Source organism: Anoplolepis gracilipes, chromosome 3 (assembly GCF_047496725.1).
Source record: "Anoplolepis gracilipes chromosome 3, ASM4749672v1, whole genome shotgun sequence".
Taxonomy (NCBI): Eukaryota; Metazoa; Arthropoda; class Insecta; order Hymenoptera; family Formicidae; genus Anoplolepis; species Anoplolepis gracilipes.
The window spans coordinates 955,781-979,778 of record NC_132972.1 but is presented as its reverse complement, the minus strand read 5'-3'; the positions used below and the strand labels follow the sequence as shown (position 1 = coordinate 979,778).

General features: G+C 32.9%; 1 protein-coding gene across 3 annotated transcripts in view; it reads right to left on the bottom strand.

The window, feature by feature from the left end:
• Pkc53e (Protein C kinase 53E) overlaps positions 1-23,998 on the bottom strand; it is a 61,063-nt gene that overhangs the window by 5,180 nt on the left and 31,885 nt on the right. The window contains exons 4-13 of one of the 3 annotated variants that reach the window (XM_072888553.1): positions 15,732-15,840; positions 9,456-9,584; positions 4,190-4,343; positions 3,334-3,562; positions 2,958-3,089; positions 2,700-2,873; positions 2,030-2,121; positions 1,402-1,603; positions 742-930; positions 253-393 (exon numbers count right to left, since the gene is read on the bottom strand). In XM_072888553.1, the coding sequence (XP_072744654.1) occupies positions 253-393; positions 742-930; positions 1,402-1,603; positions 2,030-2,121; positions 2,700-2,873; positions 2,958-3,089; positions 3,334-3,562; positions 4,190-4,343; positions 9,456-9,584; positions 15,732-15,840 (1,551 nt within the window). Of the gene's footprint in view, positions 1-252; positions 394-741; positions 931-1,401; positions 1,604-2,029; positions 2,122-2,699; positions 2,874-2,957; positions 3,090-3,333; positions 3,563-4,189; positions 4,344-9,455; positions 9,585-15,731; positions 15,841-21,820; positions 21,933-23,998 lie in introns of all 3 variants that reach the window. The other 2 variants (XM_072888552.1, XM_072888554.1) reach the window with 2 other exon arrangements.

Here is a 23,998-nt window from a genome sequence, read left to right as displayed (position 1 = left end):
GCATTTTTATTTTAGATACATCCGAAGATAGGGTAATGGCCATAGTTTCTTTTCCTCTCAACACTGTCAATTGAAAATCTACAAAATTAATTTCAACATAAACTTTAATTTTTTTCTCCTTATAATTAACAAAACAAATTAGAATTTTGATTTCTGATAACATAAAAAAGTATTGCCATCTGCTGACTCTACGATTTTTTCCTTGGCCATCACCTCCAGAATTACTATATTTATTTTCGGACAAATGCTTACAATCTTTGGCTTGAAGGGTGGTTGCACCTCGCGATTCTCTATTTTCTCCCAGTCAATACGCCGGAAGAACGCGTGGCTCCGTACATCATCTTCGCCGCGTCCTCCGCATCCTAATCTCTTGCTCGGATTCTTTGTGAGGAACTGTAACAAACAAATTTAATTGAGTTTAATTGAGAAAAATTCATTACCGGATGGATACGTTATCCATATACATTATACATATTTCCGCAAATAGATTAAATTTCAGCTGGGAACTTCTCTGTCATACCACGCGTCAGTTTTCAGAATCGTTACAAACTTATAAAAGCTTCAGTAATAAAACAGATGTTATATTTAATTATTTAATATCGATGATGACAAAGTTATGCTAGTTTAAAAAAGATTATTCTCTTTAAAATATGTTTAAATAAATTTAAAACTCTGTTTTAAAACTTATTTAAATTCCAGGAAGCTATCGAGGTAATACTGGGATATAGAAGACATGCTTACCGCTTTACAAACTTCCTTGGCCTCTTTGGATAGACTCTTCGGATAACTGACATTATGGTCCGTAATAGCGGAGAAAAGTTCGTCCTCGTCCTCGCCATCGAACGGTGGCTGACCCACTAGCATCTCGTAGAGCAATACACCGTAAGCCCACCAATCCACGGATTTGCCATAAGGTTGATATAAGATAATCTGCGTAGAGATAAAGACTAATCTAATTCTGACAGGAAAAGTAGTCCCAAAAGTTCAATGAAATTTTATTAGATATCCTCTCAAGTTAACTAAAATATATATGCTATTATTTCTCTTGTGAAATATTCAGAGAGTTGGTTTTTTGCAGTAAAAATTACAAGATGCTATAATTTTCAAGGCAAATCAATAAAAGATTAATTTTCGAATAAAAATTTTAAAGCAAAAATGCAGAGTTTAATATTTTTACTTTTGTAATTTAAGTTGAATTTAATAAAATTTTAATTTGAGACTTAGTGTTGCCAAGATATGAGAAATTAAAGTTAAAAAAAATTGTGAGAAATGTATGATGACATCTCCGTCAGATTTGTGCTAAGAATTTGTTTTAAAATTTTGCAGAAAAGTGTATATATCAATCATTCGCTAATATTCCAAGACAATGTCATTACATAAGTTCTGGATTTAGACATTCACCTCCGGCGCTATGTAATCGGGCGTGCCGCAAAACGTTTTTGTAGTTTTATCGCCGGTGATGCCTTCCTTGCACATGCCAAAATCGGCGATCTTTATGTGACCGTCCTGATCCAGCAGAACGTTATCCAGCTTGAGATCGCGGTAGACGATGCCACGAGAATGCAAGTAGAACAAACCGATCGCTATCTCAGACGAGTAGAACCTGCAAATGTAAAGGGAGACTTAAATCGACGAAAGAGCGATATACTCGTCGTGTCGAGATCAATCATGGAACTTGGAATAAGAATTTGTGTGAAATTTGATGGAAACATGCCATGAATACAAGATAAAATAACCGAGGTTTTCTGACGGATACGAGTCGGGATTAATGATTAAAACTTAAGGTCATGATAACAATAATGATGACGATGAAGCGACACGAGGCTCGCGAACGTTCGCCTTGACGAAGCGCATCTCCCGGATACAATCGGTTTTCATTTCGTACTCGAAATGCGTTGAGAAAGTTCGACAACGTGAATCGTTCGAGAGTTGTCGCGTTGTCGTCATCGTCTCACGATGCTTTAATAGAGTTAAGGATATCGATCCGCAAGTTAAAGCGGAGCACGTTCACGAACGTTAAAATACTCACACTGCCACCGGCTCTTTAAATTTGCCACACTGCTGTATTTGGTACATCAGATCGCCGCCGTTCACGTATTCCATTACGAAGTATAGACGATCCTGAGGTGGAAAGCAGAAAGCGGATCTTTGTAAGCCGCAAGTAAATGTTTCAGTTAATCTTTCATCGTGTTTCACATCGCCCGCATACAAGAGAGCTTATGTGCTTTTCACTCAACATTCCCCTCTTTGAGAAAATTTAATAGAAAACTTAATAAGCAGATTATACCATTCTGTGTCATAACATTTGAATCAAATTTTGAAAATGAGAATAAACGAGAGGGTTACCTTTTTACATGTTTCAAGTAGACTTTGCCTTACAACGGAATTTTAACTTTCTACTTTAGAATTTAATGTATTCAAAATATTTTAATATTTAGCTTAAAATTTACAATATATAATATATATACAAGTAAAAGCCTTAGGTTACGAGATAAAAATAAACGAAATATTCCTGCATATAACTTTTTTAAATTTATCTAATTAAGTATATCTAATTAAATATTATTTTATTTTATTTTATTAAATATATATTAATTTAATTAAATAATAAACTTTTCGTTATATTTTATTTTACCTTTTAATTTGTAATCTGAGTAAAGAAATTTACGTAATCCAGACTAACAAGAAACTATCCGTACCATTGTCTGAAAGCAAGAATGCAATTGCACGAGGAAGGGCGGTTTATGCGAGAGCGCGAGTACGCGTTTCTCAACCATCGTGCATTCTACATCGTCGTCCTGGATAATGATGTCCTTCTTCAAGATTTTAATAGCGTACAGCTCGTCGGTTCCCTTTCGCTCCGCCAGCAAGACCTTGAATTAATTATTGAGCCCGAAGTCGAAATGCAGTCGAATTCGATGTATGTATAGACACCTCTGAAAATCGTCAAAACTCACCTTGCCAAAGCTGCCTTTGCCGAGTACCATTAAGAAATTAAAGTCGCTGGCTCGTATCAGATCGCTCTTGCCCATATTGTGGGGCACGTCCTTATCCTGGGTTGTATGTGTCTTCTTCGTCACTGAAGTTTTCTAAATAAAATCCGTGAAATTAACTCGCGCATGAGTTTACAGAGATATCTTAGCAATTATATCATCCGAAATACAAAAAAAAAAAAAGTAAATAAAAAATTAATTGTTTTCGATTAATGAGTTATTTTGAAATTAATTCGTTATATTTATCGAAAAAAATTATTTTACAATTTTAAGTAGATTATTTCAAAAGGACTTAAATATAAATTGAAGGATATAAATGAAAGACCAACTAAATAAATACCCGCATTTTGGTTTTAAGCTCGGCGAGGTCGACACCTTCCTCTGGAACAGGTACATTGTAGAATTCTCCCTCCTCTTGAGTAAGAAGCTTGAACCAACCACTCGCAGGTGCTTTAATAAGCTCTGATATGCCAAAAGATAGGGATCCCATAAAATCATTCCTGGACGTTCGATCCCAATCCCATACTTCAATCAACAGCCGCCTATCTTTATCCTCGGGTTTCAGGTCGCTAATAGTAAAAGCCAGATTGCTAAGCGCTGCTTTATCTTACAAAGATAGCGATTCTTGCAATTTCTTATAATTCAATTTCAAGATGTGCTCTTTCTACTTGAGTGATCGATCTTTTAATAAATCATAAGATAGAAAGCTCGAGAAAATAGAGAGAATATTTGATTTATTTTAAAAAATCTATTAACTTGTGTGTGTTACTATATTATTTATTAAATAATGTTGGTAAACAAAATGTCAATATAATTCTTTGTTGAAAAAACTAAAGTTTGTAAAATTGTCGAAAAATATTAAAAATTTTTACATAATTTAATGTTTTGTGTAATTTGGAAAATATTTTACCAAGTTGAATCATCAAATTCACTTCAGACGAAATTACAGTTTGTAATTCAAATTACAGTTTGTACCTAGTTAATTTTACAGTTAATTACAGTTTGTACCTAGTTATTAATTTAATATATGTATGAGCGGAATGTGTATTATTTTAAATTGTTTAATACTCGTAGCGCTCAGTTGAAAGAAAAACATCTTGAAATGCTCGTTAAAAAAAACACACATATTAATCTCCAAGAATAAATATCTAATTGTCCGGCATAACTTGAGTCAGCAAACGAGCAAGGCGACTTACAAGGCGAGTGTCTCGTTCCATTCCGGATTTAAGTTCGCCTTGATTGTCTTTGTTTTCTTCTTTACGTTGTCCGAGTCCGGGATTAGTTTCAGCTTAACGTAAGGATCCGATAGCCCGTTCGGATCCATCGGAATAAGATTTCGTCCTTCTCGCACTGCAAACAAATCAAATTCTTTCGGAAAGAATTCGGGGAAAAAAACACAGTAAGTTGCGAAACATACATTTATGTGCAAACGAGTTTCACGCAGTAGGATGCTTCGAAAAATATGCTAATATCAATATTATTATAAGTGAAAAAGTTTCATATTAAAAACAATTTATAAAAAAGCGCTTCGTAAATTATCAAATATTAGTCAAATTTTATTATAAAATGCACGTCGTACCAATTAATTTTTTCTATTACCACATATTTATATGCATCGATTTAATTTATCATATAATTCATTATTGATAATTAGACGAAACTTATAAAAACTTTTCTCTACACAATAATCTATCCCTTTCAAATATTAAACTCTATTAAAATACTCAAGAGTGGTTAAATCAATAGTCTTATATTGCAGAGAAATTATTTATATATATATATATATATATATATATATATATATATATATATATATATATATATAATTTATATTGTACAGTTAATGCTAAAAAGGTGTGACATTTTATATAATAATTAATACTCTATTAGTTAGAGAGATGAAACGTGGCTAAGAAAAATTTAATTAAGTGGAGAAAAGTCATGCTTTGTTTTGTGCGAAGAAACCTCTAATAGATTTTATCGATAACTTTGATTAAACCTCGAGTACGGTGTAATATCCTGGTAGCCCGTTCAGGAGAGCCGCGAATGAGTTTGAAGAAACCTAATTTTCAAGATAATCGACAGGTGATAAGAGCCTCGAGGGAACCGACACGCCGTTTCTCCGCAATGCTTGTCGGGCCACTTACAGTTAAATGAAAATATTGCGATACGCGTCAAGATGTTATCGCAGCGGATGCACAAATATTTTCTAAATTTATTAAAAGGTTTCACCATTGGCGCCTATAAACGATAATTCTATATTAAAAGATCAATTTTATTCCCTCTCATGATCAACGAAACTATTGATAAGACGTTTAAAGAAACATATAACAAATAAAAGAGTAGATTCAATTAAAAAATATATTTCATTCTATCCGTATAGAAATTATACTCCTGCGTGACAATCGTACGAAAACAACGTTACAATGCGTTACATGTCGAAAAATGCGACGCTTGTTTTACGTAACACTGCCGCCGGCGCTGTTGTTTATACGCAGTTACCTTGTTGTACTCATTCATAGAAAAAAACTCGACCAGAAAGGTAGTCACGCGAGTTATTTTATCTTGAAATGGTTACTATCGTCGCATTATCTCTCAAAATACAAACATAACAAATATTAAAATCATGCCAAACGAACATTTCCTACAATCATTACAATTAGCGATTATCATCTTGCACGATTAATTAATTTTCGTAATTATTGCGATTTTTGTATTAACTAGCAATTAATTCAATTCACATAGACATATCACATATCAGAGAAATTAATTAGTAAACAGAATATTTAACGTATTTTAATACTTATCAACACGGCGTCAAAATAAAAATTCAGCATTTATGTATCGATAATTTTAATTTTGATTAAAACGCTCGTTTTACGTGATTTTATTCAATTGAAATTTATCAACAATGCAAATAATCAGCATTTTCTGATCCTCGGATATTTATCTTCAATTTTAATTCGTTTATTTACATTCATATTTACGTTATAATACAAGGTAGTAATTACACTAACATACACACACATTTTGAAACGAGAACACATCCTATTTAGTAACAATAGATATCGTTGCAGTGAGTGACATGTGTAATTTGGCGTAGTTCTCTAGTGCCAAGCGAATCGTTTCGCGTGAGCAATTTTCACATTTTTCTTCCATTGCAATTTGATAAAGTGCGCGTCGCGTATAATTAATGTCGCAAGTGCTGTATAAAGTGCCACGTGATGATTCTATTTCATATAATTAGTGAAAACGCGATCATAATTAATCGTTTTTTTGCGAGTGTAAGTGTCAAAGGAACAGCAAAGGACCGACAAGAGAGATAGCAGTGGCTCGGAAAAGCATTGTCCAACGGCGGAGCAATTGTAAGGTAAGCAATTTTTACTTCCTTATTTTCCTTGTGAAATTAATTGCTTGTTTATTTCTATAATTAATAGAACATTTATAATTTGCCACTTTAGATCAATATGTTATGTACTACGCCGTTGCGCATCATAGAGTGAGTGTTAAATTATTGTTCACTTTAACTTTGAGATAATGGATATATAATGATGTCAGATACAAGAATACAAGAATTTTATGTATATTTATTTTTATTAAAAAATTACTTTATATGTATATAATTTATATCTGTATGATATCATATTAGAAAATTTAAATAATTATTGAAAAAAGTGAAAATTGATAAAAATGTTATAAATAATTGTAATTTTTTTCTCATAAGTCGATTGTCTCGAATTAAAACAAATTTTTATATAAATACTGTATAAAAATATTTAATCTTGAAATATAACCATTCGTTGATTTATTGTGTAGATATGTATATACAAAGCTGGCTAACTCGTCAACTAAAGCTCATTATTATCAGTGTATTATTGACTGTTTTGATAATTTACTCGGACACATTTTGGTATTTTATTACAAAACAGAATATTAATTACAAGATATACGAATCATTTGAAATTTAAATTCACAGATATATGTATAATGATAAGAAATATGAAATAAATTAGAATATTATATTATACTTCACATGATGCACCGATTTTCTAATTTTTTGCAGTCTTTCATATCTACATTATAATTTGATTAATAATATAACTTTATATAAATAAAACAATAATATATCCAGTTAAAGAGAATATTAAAATAGAGATTAAAATATAAAAATAAATTCTTTTAAAAAAGTTAAAATATGTATGTTCCCAGTCTAACATTTTTTTAGTTAAAAATGTAATACTGCAATAGAAAATTGGCATTCATACTCAAGAACTGATGCTTGTTATTTACCGAGTAATCTGAGTGGTCATATTAAGATATCTCTATTCATGAAAGCATGTATGTATAAAATAATGTGTTATAATTCAGACACGTCCAATCTATGAAATGTAATATCGAGTGCAGTTAAGACAAGTTAAGCCGAGGCCACTCATAGCAACATCAGTCTCGATAAACCGATTTGACGAGAATCATGGAAAATTTAATACACTCCGTGGCGAATTTAGGGGGTTGCCGGCGAATATATATAGCCGCATCAGTATCGGCTGCGAGTAATTGCGCTCTCAGGTTGTAATGATATTCAGAGCCATTACGTCCTTACGGTAATAACGTCTTACAATGCCTACAATTATCGTACTCGCGATTATAAACGATATGATCAGTAAAAATTCTAACGCCATATTGTTATAGCCTTATTTATGGAAACCGATAAATCGACCTCGATGGATCTCAAAAACAAGGATGACATTATTCAGCTTTATTATTTTGCTTTAAATCGTAGAACGAAAAAAAAGAGAAAAAAAGTTTCCTAATTTTAATGAACGAGTAACATTCGTAAGTCAAGCTGATAGAGAGTCATTAACGAACGAAATTATGTAATATTGTTATCGCGCAATTTAGATAATCATCGTTTCTCTCTCTCTTCCTTTATCTCTAATTTGAATGCTCGTTAAAAATTTCTTGAATTTCGGACCATTCGTTTACTGCAATCGACGAATCAATTCTAGTTAATCGATTTGTCAGAACGGTCTCATTGAGAAGGAAATAACGATGCTTTTCCATCGTTCGAAACCTCGCTGCGAAAATCACATTATCACAATCATTACATAGACTCGACATGAACCGGCATTTCCCGAGAAGTACTTATTGTAAAAAATTTAAATTGAAAACTTTTTCCGTGGCACAATTCTGACCGAGTTCACAAAAATTAATTTAATTAAAAGCTTTATATTGCGATATTAAAAGGACCGTAACACTACAAGGTTATTTTTTAATATTCTTTACCTACCTAAGAAAATGTAAAAAACAGGTTCAACATGTTTAAGCATTGAATGAGAAATGTATAATATCGATAAAAATGAGATTTTTATGTATATTAATACATTTTGATGCATGATTTATTTTTTTGAGATAACATGTAAAATTCTCAGTTTTTATCTAGAACTATAAAAAAATAAATTACTGAGATAATAAGGCTTTTTAATGTTTACAAACAACCAAATTAAAAAAATTGAGCGATTAACAGTCAAACGCGGATGTTAGTGCGTCGATTTCGCAGAAAATAATTTTTCTGCGAAATTAATAAGTGATAAAATTCTAAAAAATAAGAATTTAAATCTTGGTAAATACACCAATGGAAATATGTGCCCTGTGCACTTATCAATTACGCAGAAAAATTATTATTTTCTGCGAAATCGACGCACTAACATCCGCATTTGACTCTTAATCATTCAGTTTTCTAATTTGCTTGTTCATAAAAAAAGTATTTCAAACAGTAATTATGTTTTGTGTTAAATGTTCTCCTTTTTTTCACATTGCCAAAAAGAAAAAATATATTTTATATCACTAAGAAACACAACTTATATCACACACATATATATATATATATATATATAAAATGTTGTTAAAAATTGTTATAATTGTTATATTTGAAACCAAGAAACTAAATAGTTTATTAAGAATAACTGCATAAATAAAATGTAACTTAAAAATATAACAAAAGTAGCAGGATAGTATTCTGCGTCAAATATATAGCATAATAATACAGTAATTAATTTTTAAGATATATTAAAATATATTAAAAAATGCGAGAACTTTTAAGAAATTAATTCAGAGATAGAGTTATCAGAAGAAAAGAAAAAAACGAGAATATCGAAACACATCCAACATATTCGTAAGAAATTGGATTGATAACCAGTTACGATAAAAATGAAGCACATTTTCTTTTTCATTTTTTTTTTATTAATAACTTTGTACGTTTCGACCTCTAATTTAGACTATCATCAGCGAATGATATGTCAGTTAGCCAAGTTATTAATAAAGAAAAATCAAAAAGAGAAAATTTGTATGCCTCATTTACCTGACTCTCGACCAATATCTTACGAAATGTGTAGTTACATATCAGAGCCTTCAGTGATATTATATTTTAAATCAATATAAATCGGTAATTTTATTGAAACTTACCCTCTATGGTGAGCTTGTTACCGGAACACGTGATGTGCAGGTGTATACGACCACGTCTTTCGGTGTGATCGCATCCGCATAGATTCGGCACGCTCTCCTCGCATCTCTTGTGTACGTTCATGTCGCATGCTACGTCATTAGATCATTATCGATTATATCATCATCGACTATAATTAATTTTTCTTTTTCTCTTTATCGTGGCTAGATCGACCCTCGTGTGATTAAATTCGACGAAACCGCAGCTGTCATTTTCGTCTCAAACTATGGAAGGGAGATGGAGAGGAAGCAGGCTTCTCGCCATTATTAAATAATCCTAAATCAGCGTTCGATATCTTAAAACTTAAATGATCTCGAATGCAGCTGCGGTTACGCACATATGTACGCGTGGGAGATAAATTATAATAGCTCGGAAATATAAATGAGACATTTATTTCGAAAGTAGTCTATCTCAAAAATATATTTCAAACATAGTTACATGTATCAAATATGAAATATATTATATACATATACTTTTATGTATATTCTCAAATTTTTATTTATTTTTATTTCTTTTAAATAAGATAATATTTAAACAATAAGCAAATTTTTTATAAAAAATAATTTCTTATTCGTTACAATAGAAATGCAACGATTAGCATACATCTATATTTTTTAATATGTAAAATATCATATTTCGAGATATTTCCATCACTTTCAAAATAAATCGCTCGAGTATATTGTACGAAAGCCGAATACTGCAAAAATTCGTGTTTCAAAATATGGAAAAAATGTTGGTTCTTTTTTTCATGCTGATGAAAATGTATTATATAAGCGTTACGAGAACACCAACGTGAAATGGCGAGTGAATAGGATCATAGAGCGAATCGAATTCAAAACTAACAGCTCGAAGGAAATACGTTGATGAGGCAGTATGAGAGTAACTGCTTCTCGTTGATCTAAAGAGAGTTAATGAAGCAAAAATTGGTGTAGTGAATCTAAATAAATGAGTTTTTAAAAATGCGATTCGCTCTTCAATTCTATTTAATTATTAATTGAAATTAATAATTTGATAATAAAATAAAATAATTTAACATATTGTATTTTACAAGAAAAAAAGAAAAAATGATTTTTCGGCAAAACATATAGGATTTTGCTTATGATGACAGGTATATATTCTCACGCGTACATATGTCAAAATCTTTTTCATTATCTAGTGCGCGTAGATGTAACAATAATGAAAGGTTTGCCATATAAATGGTAGAAAGTGACATGTGTGATTGTGTATAAATACATGTCGACAGAAAGCTAAACTGCGAGTAACACGAATGATAATCACGCAAGATCAACACACAGTGCAATCAGGGATTCGCATGTCCGTTAAAGAAAGATATCACTTGAATTTACGCGCTGATAAGCGTTATAAATCTACGGATATAATAGATATATAACGTTTACGTGCATGCACGACAAACATTGTTTGTGTGTATATACATATGTACAATGAATTTTTATATCTCGTGCGTCAGTGTGTATAATCTAAACACATACAGTGAAATTCTTCTACAAACTCGTTATATCCCTATAATTTTTAGTACTAAGAATTACAGTACTTAAAGTACTTTTGCTAGAATACTTAAAGTATTAAGCCACAATATAAATTAAAAAAAATTCTTCAGATTCTTCTAATAAGTGAACCGTTGACGCAATTACACAAAACTTCATTGTTCGCTTAAGCGTACTTTATCTTTTCACAAAGTGTTTTAATTCAAGATTTAATTATATACGTCGAAGTATTTAAAAAGAAATTAAAAGTTATACACAATCGAATTAAAAATTACAGTCTCCTTAGAAATATTCTTTTACAAAGAATTTGAGCAAAAAAATTTAAATGTCATTAAAATTGAAATCGAAAAAATCCTCTCTAAAATAAAAATAAATTTAATTAATAATTAAAATCAATTATATATCATTCTAACAAAAATTTCGCTGTATGTACAGAAAATTGTAATTATATATATGTATATATATATATATATATATATATATATATATAATTACAATATTAATTACTGGTCCGAGTGGGGATAATGATGTGTTAAATCGTATAATATATATAATCTATACATATGTACAGTACACTGATGTAAAGATGCGTATGATGACGCATCGGTGGATGTTGAACACCCAACACCCGACGAGATAGATACGACGCGGGGTTAGAATGCGCCGGTGTGAATAGGCGAAGAATGGAGAATGGTATATTAAAATACGTTTCTGCTCGTGCGCTTTGTCGTCGAACATAGGTACGAGACGGTCGTCCATACGACAGAGGGAACGAGGAGAAGAGAGCGAGATGCAACAACAATACAGTACAGTTGTGATAACACAATTAAAAATGTATCAAGGCCAAAAGTAAAGTATACCTACGTAAGACCAGTCACGTTAATATTCCGTATTACCGTTGGAAAACTGTTATTATATGTATCTCGAATAACCTTTAATCAAATCACGAACAGTGTCGACTGGCTTCCCTTACAGTTCAGTGATCGTACGGATGATGTGTGTGTTTTATATTTAAAAATAATTTTAGTGGGAAAGCAATTCCGATACAAAGCGCGAGCGTGTTTCCCCTCACTTTTTTTTTTTTTTTTTTTCGAAAAACGTGAAAGTGCGAATAATAATATTGTGTCACCGCAACGCTCCGATATACACCTCTGTGCCACTCTTGCCACTCGCAAAAATTCATATGTAGCGAGATATATAGTCAATACCCGGTACACGGATTTTCTATGTCAGATCGCATGTGATCGCGCATGCGGAAATTTTTTCACAGGGATTCGCAAGAGAAGAGACGGTGGTGAAATTTAGCGCTCTCCGAATGTAGAGTGGCAGGCCTCCGGATCGTGGAAGGCGAGGAATGTCTCCTTTAGATGCAACAGGGGGATGATTACCTGATCTAAATCCCCGTGTAAAACCCGCAACGAGGATGTCGAAGCACGAAAAGTGAACGACACTCGAGTTAAGACGTTTTTTAAAATGAAATCTCTTGCAAATGCTGAATGATACGATGGAACTCATGATAAAATTTTTTTTTAACAAAATTCTTTTTTTCTTTTTTTTTTTTTTTTGAAATATTCTCGAATTTAAATCGATATGTCTTTCGATTATTCCGATCGATGTTGAAAGCGGTTTAATTTTAGTAAGCTCACATTTCCGTGTCATAGAGATGCGCAGAATTGATCCCTATGCTTATTTGCGATAATTGGTGTATCCATAGCAGAGAAAATTAAATCCGTCGAAATCGTATCTATTTCAATCTCTGAATGGAACAATCCGAATTGAAAACGTTTCCGAGTCGTAAAATATTACACATTTATTTTTTTATTATTACAAATATTTATTAAAAATTATATTAAAAAAAGACATTTTATATTTGTGAAAAAATATACATAAAATTGACGTTTTTAAAGAGTTGTTAATAAAGAGCAAGCAATCTGAATAATTTCTTAAATTTTCAAATAAACAGTTTGATAAAAAGATATTAATAATTTTGTTTTTGTCGATTAAGAAATAAAATTTAAATTTCATAGATATAAATAAAAAAATATATAATTTTTACCGAAAAGAAATATATTTCAAAACTTTTTCTATTATACTTTATAATATTATAAGCGAGAACTCTTGAATGGCTCTGTTAACAAAGTTAATGACATAGAAATGACTGACAATATTCGTTTCTCTCCCCGCTCGTATTTCATAATTAAATATCTGTAATTAAATCGATGGCTTCAATAAATTACGCTTTACATGTATATCCACATATATACGGATTTTCCATTTGTTAAATATAAAACCATAAGTCTATACTTTTATGGCAAATTATCATTGATAACAGCGATTTATACATGTATATAAATTTGTTTGTTTAATATCCATGCATTTTGTTTGAAAAAAAGCCGTGAGATCGTAATTTCTGGATAACTTGTTTCCAACTTTATCCGTAGGAGTAAACGCAACAAACTATATGATTATGGAGAAACACGTCATTTTCTAGCCGAGACACTTGGTGATAGTGTTATCGCCTTAAGACATTATCTAAATGATGTCATATTCGTTCCCTGAAATCATTTGATTTCATCGTAAACGCGAAAATGAGAAACATTACGAAAATAGAAAGCGGCACGAGTGGCACTAACGCGTATAAGCGGTAATTATCCTGGGTGGAACCTTTCCACTTCATAAACTCTCTCAGAAAAGAAAATTGTTCTTCTAAATATATATCAAAAATATTTTCAGACACAACTCTGTCATAATTTTTTTTTTTAGATAAAAAATGTAAATATTTAGTAAAGCGAAAGATAAAAATGCAAAGCGGTTGCGAAACAATTATTCTCGAATTAATTGTTACAACAAAATGCATTTTTTTACAAGCTTTTACAAGCTTCATAACCTTTTTCGTGTCCTTGAGAGCACGTTTGAATAATTTCTTTGATGTCGTACGATGCTTGATGAATTTTTCAAATTTGGAGCGCTAACATTTATTGCATAACTTTGCGTTGGCTCCTCCCAGGAGTCGGTGACCGGAAATTGTCGGTTCGTAAGCTCATGTAAAATCTACGCTTCAGGCGTCCGTCCGCTCGGACAAAATGCCTAGCGAAGCGAAATATCCTCGGACACACGATCCTGAATCTACTCGAAACAGATGCGCGCGCGACTACTGGAGATACGAAGTTTCGAGTCACCTGATCTGTGCATTTCCGAGATGTTCTCCCGGGGATTTCATGGACGACGAAGAAAATCCATGGAACATTTGTTATTCCTAAGGTCGATACCGTCCCATCTGGGTTCAGCCCGACATCTATATCTGTCCGATATTCCTGGTGCTAACATTTGGCCAATTCGCTTGATGCGTTTTTGTAATTTAATTTATCGCAAGAAAAATGTACGCTATAGTTCTTCTTATAAAATATTTAGAGAATTTATAATTCGGATATTGTTTGAAAAATTTTGAAATATGTTACGTGTCGATGAATAATCTATTTTCAAAATGTCGATACTACTTTCAAGAAATCATGTTTCGACAAAAATTTATAAAAATCGAAGAAAAGGTAATAAAATGCTTCTTAAAGGCATTTAATTTATTCTTACATCACTTAAACACATTTTAAATAAATGAGTTAATGATATTGTCTGAATTAAAAAGTACTTGATTTAATTTTATTTAATTAATTAGTAAAAAAAAATGGTATATCTTTCATTTATATATAAATATATTATATGTATATAAAAACTACATACATTGTCTTGAATCTTTAAGTGTTAACGTTAATTAATCGATAGTTTATCTTTTTTGCTGAAAATAAAAATATCTACTTTTTTAACTATGCTCTAAATTAACCGATAACTTTAAAGCGATTTAATGCACCGTGAGAGAGATAAATAGAAGCTACAAAGAAGAACTTAATTGCCTAGTACTTTTGTATACCGGCTGTACACAAGCGGCCTCGTAATCTGAAAAGCCTGCAACTGGGTCTCCGAATAAGCGCGCGAAACGAGCGCAACGATGAAGCGCGATATCGATATGTTAGCTATTTATAGCAGTATAACGAATTACCTGTTTGAACTGTCGATGGATTTTCGATATTCTTTTTTATCGGCTTATTTCTCACTTTGCTCTTGCAATAATAACACATATATCATCCAATAAAATGCTTTTACGAAACCGTAACATGACTGTTTTTTCACTGCATGTTGTCAATAACGCAAAACCACCTTTACCGCCTAATAATATTCGTGAATTTTACAGTTCAACCAAAAAAAAAAAAAAAAAAATGCAAGAATAAAGATAATAATTGTTTCTTGTAATTTTTGTAATATCGAATGCGATTCTGGAGTTGAAAATTTTCTCCTTCTTGAAAAATAATCATTTTCTTTCTTCATTAAAAAAAAAAAGTTGTTATCAAACTATCGTATTATATCGAGCTAATTATCGCATTTATATCACGTTAACGAGAAAATGCCGTCTAATATTCCATAATCAAATTCGATGTCCGAAATTTTGACATCGGCCGTCAAATCGATTATTCTACCAGGATAGAGGCATTCAGGCGACCCAGATGGGAAACGCATTCCTGTGGAACCACGAAGGTGATTGGTGGTGGTGGTGATGGTGATGATGATAGGTCAGGATTGATGTGCTGAGATATCTGAGACCGTTTGATGGATTTGACGACGTGTCGTTGGCGCGCGCAACACGAGCTTGACTTTTTCAACTTATTGTTAGCTTTCTAACTCTACCTGAACACTTGAGTCCCTGATGGGCGATACCGTGAAGCATCGAGCCGCAGTGGTCGCAGAAGGTCGGCGTCAGGTACGTGAACACCTCCCATTTGTGCTTTTGGCTCGCCTGGGAACAAGAAATAAAGACCCGGGAAAGCCCGGTCCTTCATTTGCAGTCTGATGTCGTATGAGAAGATCGAGACGGACGGTAACGTCGGTCGATATCCCAAAAAATTGGAAGGGAATTCAGTTCCGGGGAAAAAAAGCATTAAACTCATTTTGTCGCCCTTTTCCCTCTTTCTATTTCTATTTCTTTTCTTTTCTTTTCTTTTCTTTTCTTTTCTTTTTTTATTGCAATCTTTCCGGATCAACCCAAAAGCTAAAGTATAGAAGCAACAGGGGAAAGTATATACGTGCACGTAGACCACGTGATGATGAACGTAAAGGACAAGGTGACGCACACGATCACGATGAAACGTCATTGATGAGAGTGTCTCGCACAGGTGCAAGTTGAACTCCTTTTACACAGTCTGTTTCGTTGTGAGTATCGATATAAATGTCAATACGACCTATATCTAGATATGTTTGCGCAAAGTTTCTAACCAGAAGCATAAAGTAATTTTTGTTTTATTTTATTTTTTGTCGAGCTAAGATTTACCAAGTTTGCAATCGAACGAACTGAAAGAAAACTTTCGCTTTATTACGAGATCAAACAGATTGTTAACAATAGCATAAAATAAATGTTTGTGTTTTGTGTTGTAGTCGAAAATAGATTGAATAATAGATCCTTTAATTAATTCGCAATTTTAATGAGATAATTAACATGACACGACAATCTCTCATGAATAAAGAATGAAATTAACTTTACAACCTTGGAGAATGTTTTACAATCGTATCTTTGAATGCGATGAAGTAAAAGGACACAAGAAAAAGATTGAAAACAGCAGAATAACATACAATGGCACACAAAAATTCCTTAACGAGCTGTCACTAGGCGAAGTGTTGAAAGGTTGCGTTGAGGTGCGAGAGCGCGCGCGACGGTCGATTGGAAATTTACGGTCGTTACTATGAATATTTTCCTTCGCATAAAAGACTAAAAATCTGTTTCACGAGACTTGAACGTGGGTAGAGTATCATCAGTTATTATCGAGTCGGGTAGTCAATAGCGACGTTATTCTTAGACTCGACGTAGGAAAGGCTTTCACTCAAAGTGCTCAAAAGAACGTCAGCGGAAAAACGCAGTGCTAACTGCACGAATATCTATATCGATGATAAAATCTATAAAATCTTGATCAATTTCCACCTACAATTCTATTACCTCACGTAATGAACATGTACAAAACTAGAGAGAGAAGAAGAGCCTCCGGCTTTCAAAATAATTTTTATCACCGAGAATAATTGCTAGCCCATCACTCTCCCTTTATGATTCTCAAAGAATACCCACTATTCATAAAACAATTCGTATCTCAAATAAATTAATTTAAATTAAATTAAATTAAATTAAATTAAATAACATTTTGCTTCTGCTTTTTCCTTCTTTGTGAAAAAAAGCAAATGTAAATTATTATCTTTCGATTCCAACATGTATCAAGAGACGGATTCTTTTATAACCTCTTTTATAAAAATAAAAATGCAGCAAGAAGGAATACCATCGAAGACACAAGAATTCTTGTAAGCTGTCGAGTTAAATTCCTCAAAGTAATATCTACGAAATTTAATTGAATAGTAGCTGTTCGAAGGCATCTTGTAATAGAGGATCTTCCCCTCCTTCGCGATGCATAAAGAATCCTTACGCAATGTCAGACTTCCTCTTCTCCAAGCTTTTCTTCCGGACTCAACTATCTAATTAATTTCCAGACCAGTCTCTTACCCTTCTATCTTCCTCCCTTTACATCTTGAGCGCTAGCTCGTCTTTGCAGAGAGAATCTCTTCTCCCCTTATCACTATTTCCGTAAAAGACTAGACCTTTGTCACGGTTCTACGAGTGCATCTGACACGAACATCGCTTCTGCGTATCTTTATAACTTTACCTTTCATTCCTTTTTTTTTCTTTACTCGCGAATACTCGGTCATAGCTCGACTCAAAAATAAAATCATGGACCCAAAAAACGTGAACTCTAAATGAAATTTATATATCCATATATTATTTTTGTCATTGTGTAATAAAATCTGATACTCGATAGACTAGAGCATACGTATCTTTACAAAATTAGCGTTAAATAAAGAGATAATTAGGGGATGATAGCATTTTAAAATGATAAACCACAGAATTGAATTAATGGTTGAAGTAGCGCGATGTAATAACGAACGTACACGCTACAACTGTTTTCTAACTTCATTAGGAACTTTGCGCTCTTTAATCGACCTCACTCGTTTAAAGTTGCATGAATAATACATTTCCAAATCTGACAGACAAAATTCTATATCAAAATAATGATATTTTTTCGAATAATAACGTTTTCTCATGCGTATGATATTTTTATTAAATATCTCATTTTTACACATCCTGTACCTACATCAAATTCTTATATGCTCATTTTTATATTTATAATTATTTAGAAATAATTTATCGTACAAATCTGATAAATTTTATTTTTATCGACAGACATCCTGTGTCCTTATTTATTCTTTATAATACATCAATAACGTAAAGAAATGCAAGTGTATTTGATATGATAAATATCAATCCCTTATTGCAATCACAAGATTATCCAAGAACGTACAAGTTTGATTGACAACATCAATTGGACAGAGGAAGGTCGAAATTTTTGCGACAGGAAATGATTGTCAAGAGTTCAATCACGAGCACGAGCACTTTTAGCGATCTCGAGAATCCCAGTAGAAGAGAGCAAAAATATGGAACGTGATCGAGCTTAAGAGAGACTTACAGGAAGACCATTGTTCTCACCTTTCTCTCGAGGACGATAATAAGAGCGACAATACATATGGAACGTTACTAAAAAAACGTTGGAAATCCAGCCTGCCAGAAATGAAGAAATTAAACGGTTACAACGTGATCGTACATATTGGAGCTGTGCCAATATCTAATTTCCGGCCTGTTTTTCTTTCTTTTCCGTCTCTTTTTTCGACGGAAAGGACGGATGATTATACCAACGGTTGAACGAACGAGTGCACCAACTCGTCGTCACGCTTATGCTAATCAGATCTAATCGAACCATCGCTGTTGCAAAACGCGCTCCTTCAAGCGCGCGCGCCTCTTGACGGCCAAATTAACTGTGTCGCTTTTATCATTGCATCGATGGCGTGTGAAATTGCGCCTCGCGTGCCGTTGATCACCGCGAAAAGATTAGCGGAACGCGATGTCTTTACTCGACACGATAAATGATAAATGATAAATGATAAACGTGTTCGAGGAATACAAAAGCGAATCGCATGAGGTAATCTGTAAAGAAAACATTTATTTTTAATATCAAATGCTCATTACGTTCTTACGCCTTATATATAACATTTGAGATATTTATTTTTGTATGTATGTTACATAAATTCTTTTTTTTTTTTTTTTTTATGTATGCGTTCTTAATTATCTTGTCGCTTTTATATCTCTTTCGAATAGAAAAAAACAACCAAAAAAGACTTTCGGTGTTAAAAAAATTAATTAATTGTTTAATAATAAATTAAAATTGAGAAATTAACGCACGTCAACATGCCGTTATATTATGTCTCTTATTTGTTAGTACAAGAGGAAAATATCGCAAGATTTTTCGCAAACGAATAATAAATTGAATTCGCAAAGATCGTTTTTTCGATGAAATAAACAAAACTTATAGCAAGTTGTTGCGAATTCCTGTTACAAACGGCCAATCGCAAATATCGTGACAACAATCGAGTTCGGAATTAAAACACGATAAATCGCAGATAATAATGAAGTCGATGATTCGCCGAGAATTTGAATTAAAACGAACGCATTGAAAAGATACAAAGAATATCGTAAGTTGCCAAGAAACAAAGATCTTCGAAGAACATGAACAAAAAGTAAGAAATTGTGAGACACGTGAAATGACTCTTAGAACAAACGCATACACAAAAAGAGTTAAGAGATAGACAGACGACAAAAACGGAGGATTACGTCAATGACTCGAGGAAGTACATCGAAGAGCCACATCGAGAAAATACAACGAGAATCACATCGAGCAAGTACAGCGAAAAAATCCACGACTTTTGTGCGGTTGAGGTGCAACAGCAGAAACTTGTGACAACAGTGAAAAAAGATATACAATCGTAAAAAAGTCCATTAATCTCAAAAGTCTACACGCGCCTAAGAAAAGCAAGTATCGCATCTTTATTCATTCAAAAATGTCAAAATATTTTAAATTTTATTTTCGATAATATTTATGCAATTATTCACGTACGACAGATACAGTTTCGTTGAAATATTTCGTTAATATTTTATGCATATATATTGTAGAATATTATTTAGTACAAAATGTTAAACGCATGTATCATACGTGTAAATTATTCACAAAATCTGACTTTTAGTTACTTTCCTTCTTAGGCATATGTAAAACTTTGTGTCGTCCAACATATGTATGCACATGTATACGTTACACACATACATACACACACGCGCGCGCGCAGATTATAAACAAATCACACATCAACTGCACAGATACTATTTACAAACGCAAACTTGATCAGCATATAATCCGATAACGAGAGAATCTGATTGGATATTTTTTCAGTGCCATAACTGTACAAGGATTATTTACAGTCTCGTTGAAATTGTGAGGGAGGGCGGGAATGGACTTGATAACGAAAAAAATATATAATAACTCGTGTTCGGTGACGTTATATCAGTGACTACATATATGTGCCCTCGATATGTGTATACCGGCTCGCGGACTAATTGTCAAAGCAAACTCGCTATTCTTTTTTTTTTTTTTTTCTTTTTTTTCTTTGTCGTCCAGAACAGTCAATTTTACCGGTCTAAATACTCAAAGGTGAGTTCATCCAATTATCGACAAAAGGCATTCTTTTGAAACGCCAACTTTTGAACCGAACACAATCGTCTCGAATAAGTAATTCGAATATTAAACTAAAATGTATTAAAAGTGCAAAGGAATCTTTCATGTTATAATCGGACAATCTGAAAGAGGCAACGAAAAAAGGATACGTAAAAGGGCTATGTAAAATTGTTAAAGTGTACTTTACGTAAAGGGCAAGGAGAGAGCAAAAGTGAAAAAGCGGAATTGAAAAAAAAAAAAAAAAAAAATGCAAAACTTGACCGAAAATTTTCTTCGGGATATCTTTCGCTCTTTCGTTTACTTCTACTTTCGCAGAAGGAGTTTTATATTCCATTTGCTCGCGCTCTTTCTCTTTCTCTCATTCTCCGTTCTACATCTCTCCTTGCACTTTCTTCTTTCTTCGCAAAACGATGTATCATTAGGTGCACGGTAACTATCCACACATGATACACACAAAACACACACGCGCACAAAACACGTACGCAGCCACGTGTAAATTGCGTCCCCACTGACAGAAAGAGGGACGCGGTTAATGCGCACAAAAGCCAGCCGGCAGTGTGCAACATCAGTGCATAATCCACGCCGAAGGATATAACATGTATATATAATTAAAAGCTCCGCTAATCGCATTAGCAGGTACGTTAGAACGCGCGAGGATAAGGAAGACGATCATCCACTGTCGCGTTCATCTGCGATCATTGTTAACGCGATTAATCGGAATTGTAGTCTCCACGCCATGTCGGCGGACGAGAACGATGTAGAACTGCTTTAGCGCTATAAAATATTTACAACTGTTATTTACAGACAGAAGAGAGAAAAAGATAAAGATAGAAATACCAATATACAAGGAGTACAATACGAAGACAAAGCAACACCACGCTGGGCCAAGAAAAAAAAAAAAAAAAAAAAAAAAAAAAAAAAAACAGAAAGAAAAAGAAAAACGTGTAACGAGTGTACTCTGTACATCGTATGAGCGTGTATATATACGTGTATATATACATCTATACAGTGTATTTCATCCCGTATATACGCGTATAAGTGGAGTGCGTGTTATTTGACTATGAGCTGTGAGTTATTGTGTCGCTTGACTCTCCGCCGTTTTCTTTTTCGTTCGTCATATGATACCTTGGCACTTCATGCCCTGGTGGATGACACCATAGAGAAGACTACCGCAGTGGTCACAGAAGGTGGGGCTGTTGTAGGTGTGTTGCTTGAAATGGTGCTTCGTCCGCGTGTCCTGCGTTATTACACCATTACACCGTGCACACACACGCAGACTCTCAGGTCTGATGATAATGAGACGGTGATGCGGAAAAGGATTAAATGTGTTTTGTGGTTGATAAGGATTGATCGGCCATAAATCGTTGGATTTCCCGGTTGAGTTAGTACGATTTGTTCGAGTGACAATTGTATTTGATCAAATTAAATCTAAAATGGCAGCGAATAAAAAATTTCCGAAATCGGTGATTTGCTGAGTCTGTCGTACAGTGATTTGCCATTTCCGATAAAGTGAAGAACACTGGTCGAACTGCTTAAAATATTAATCTTTTATCCAATCCACGAATCTATTTGAAGATGTCAGAATGCGTCTCTTTTTCTTGAAAAAATCTTTAACAAAAAGATTTCAGTTATTTTGTTGCAAATTTAATTATCGTAAATAGATATGTTTATCTTGATTTTTTTAGCAAAGCGAAACACATTATATAACGTTTAAAAAATTAAAATTTCTCAAATTTTTATTTTTTATACAATTTTGTATATTGTACATACATATATAATTCCACAAACGATATTAATAAAAATAATATTGAAAAGAAATAATTTATATTTATTATCTATAAATACGTTTTAATTATAAACATAGCATTCAATTAAAAAAAAAATTATAATTATAGTAACACACAAAATATAATATACCGTAATATATTCATAAATATATTTTACAAATTTGTGTTAGGGTATGCTTTTAGGATGATAAAAAATATTATTGAAAAACACATCAACGCAGAATATATTAAATTGAAATTTTTAAAGAACGATCAAATTGAATCGAATATTTTAAGAAAAGAATAAAGGTTAAACATCGTTTCGAACTTACGCGAGCGTACTTATCGCTGGGAATATTTAATCCGATTAGAATAAGAAATTTCCTTTGGGATCGAAAGGTTAAGAGTCGCTAGAATTCTTTATTTTTTATTTCTTTATAATTTCTTTATTCAACTTTATTGAAATAAGCTGTAACTTGATTCGATAAGATAAAACATCGATCGCTATATTTGATAATATCCATCAATCTATCTTCAAGTTTGAAAATTTTCCAATAGAAAAAAAATGTTCTAGTTTAGTGCGTTCTTTTCCCGTGAAATAATATTACCTTGAAAATGTCAGGCAGTTCTTCAAAATTTAACGATTAGACATGTTTCTCTGACATCCTGTAAATTGTAAATTATTATCATTGTACAAAAACGAGGTCAACATCGTGCTCGAGACTAAAATTTAAAGACCGATAGTATTCTTCAAACTTGTGAAAAGCAAGCTGTGAATCGCAGCGGCGACTCTCAAATTGAAAACAGGATCAAACAGTAGTCCGACCAATGTTCCGGCAACTTTCCGAAACCACTGACAGCAGCAGCAGCTGCTTCTCCTTTCCGTATAACGTTCAAGCGGAAACCAAAACAAGCTCCTAGGAAGTTTCGCGGCCTAGGTTTGGTGGTTGCTGCGAGTCCGCGTGGCGCATAAGGTGCATTAAGCCTTCCGGTGTTTCCTGTCACTTCGGAAGCGACAAGTTTGGCCAGCATGAAACTCGATTAATCTGATCCTCGCTAACTCATTATGGTAGTATAATCATCTTGTAATTATGCGGCCGGCCTGACGACTTACAAACGGAAACAACACCGTCTCTTAGTCACTGAAGACGCAAGAAAACTGAGAAGCAGTAAACAACACCTTCTCAACAGCGATATAGTTATGGTACTTTACTGTAATTATTTTATGATAAAGAGATGTAACTTCTTGTTTCGTTATACAAAATTATAGCACAAAATCGTTTGTTTCTAATACCTTCTTTCTCTGAGGAACATAATAAGTAAACATAAATAAATTAGTAGTAATTCGACATAGCAAACGATATAACTGTTAATAAATTATTATTATTTTTATATAATTTTTTAATATATTCGCTTTATCGATCGCTTATTATAATAATGCCAAAATAATTTATTCGATAAAGTTTACAAATAAAATATTCTTTCTAGAATTTTGTAAGCTGGATATATTTTTATTGGACGATGGTATAAGCATCGA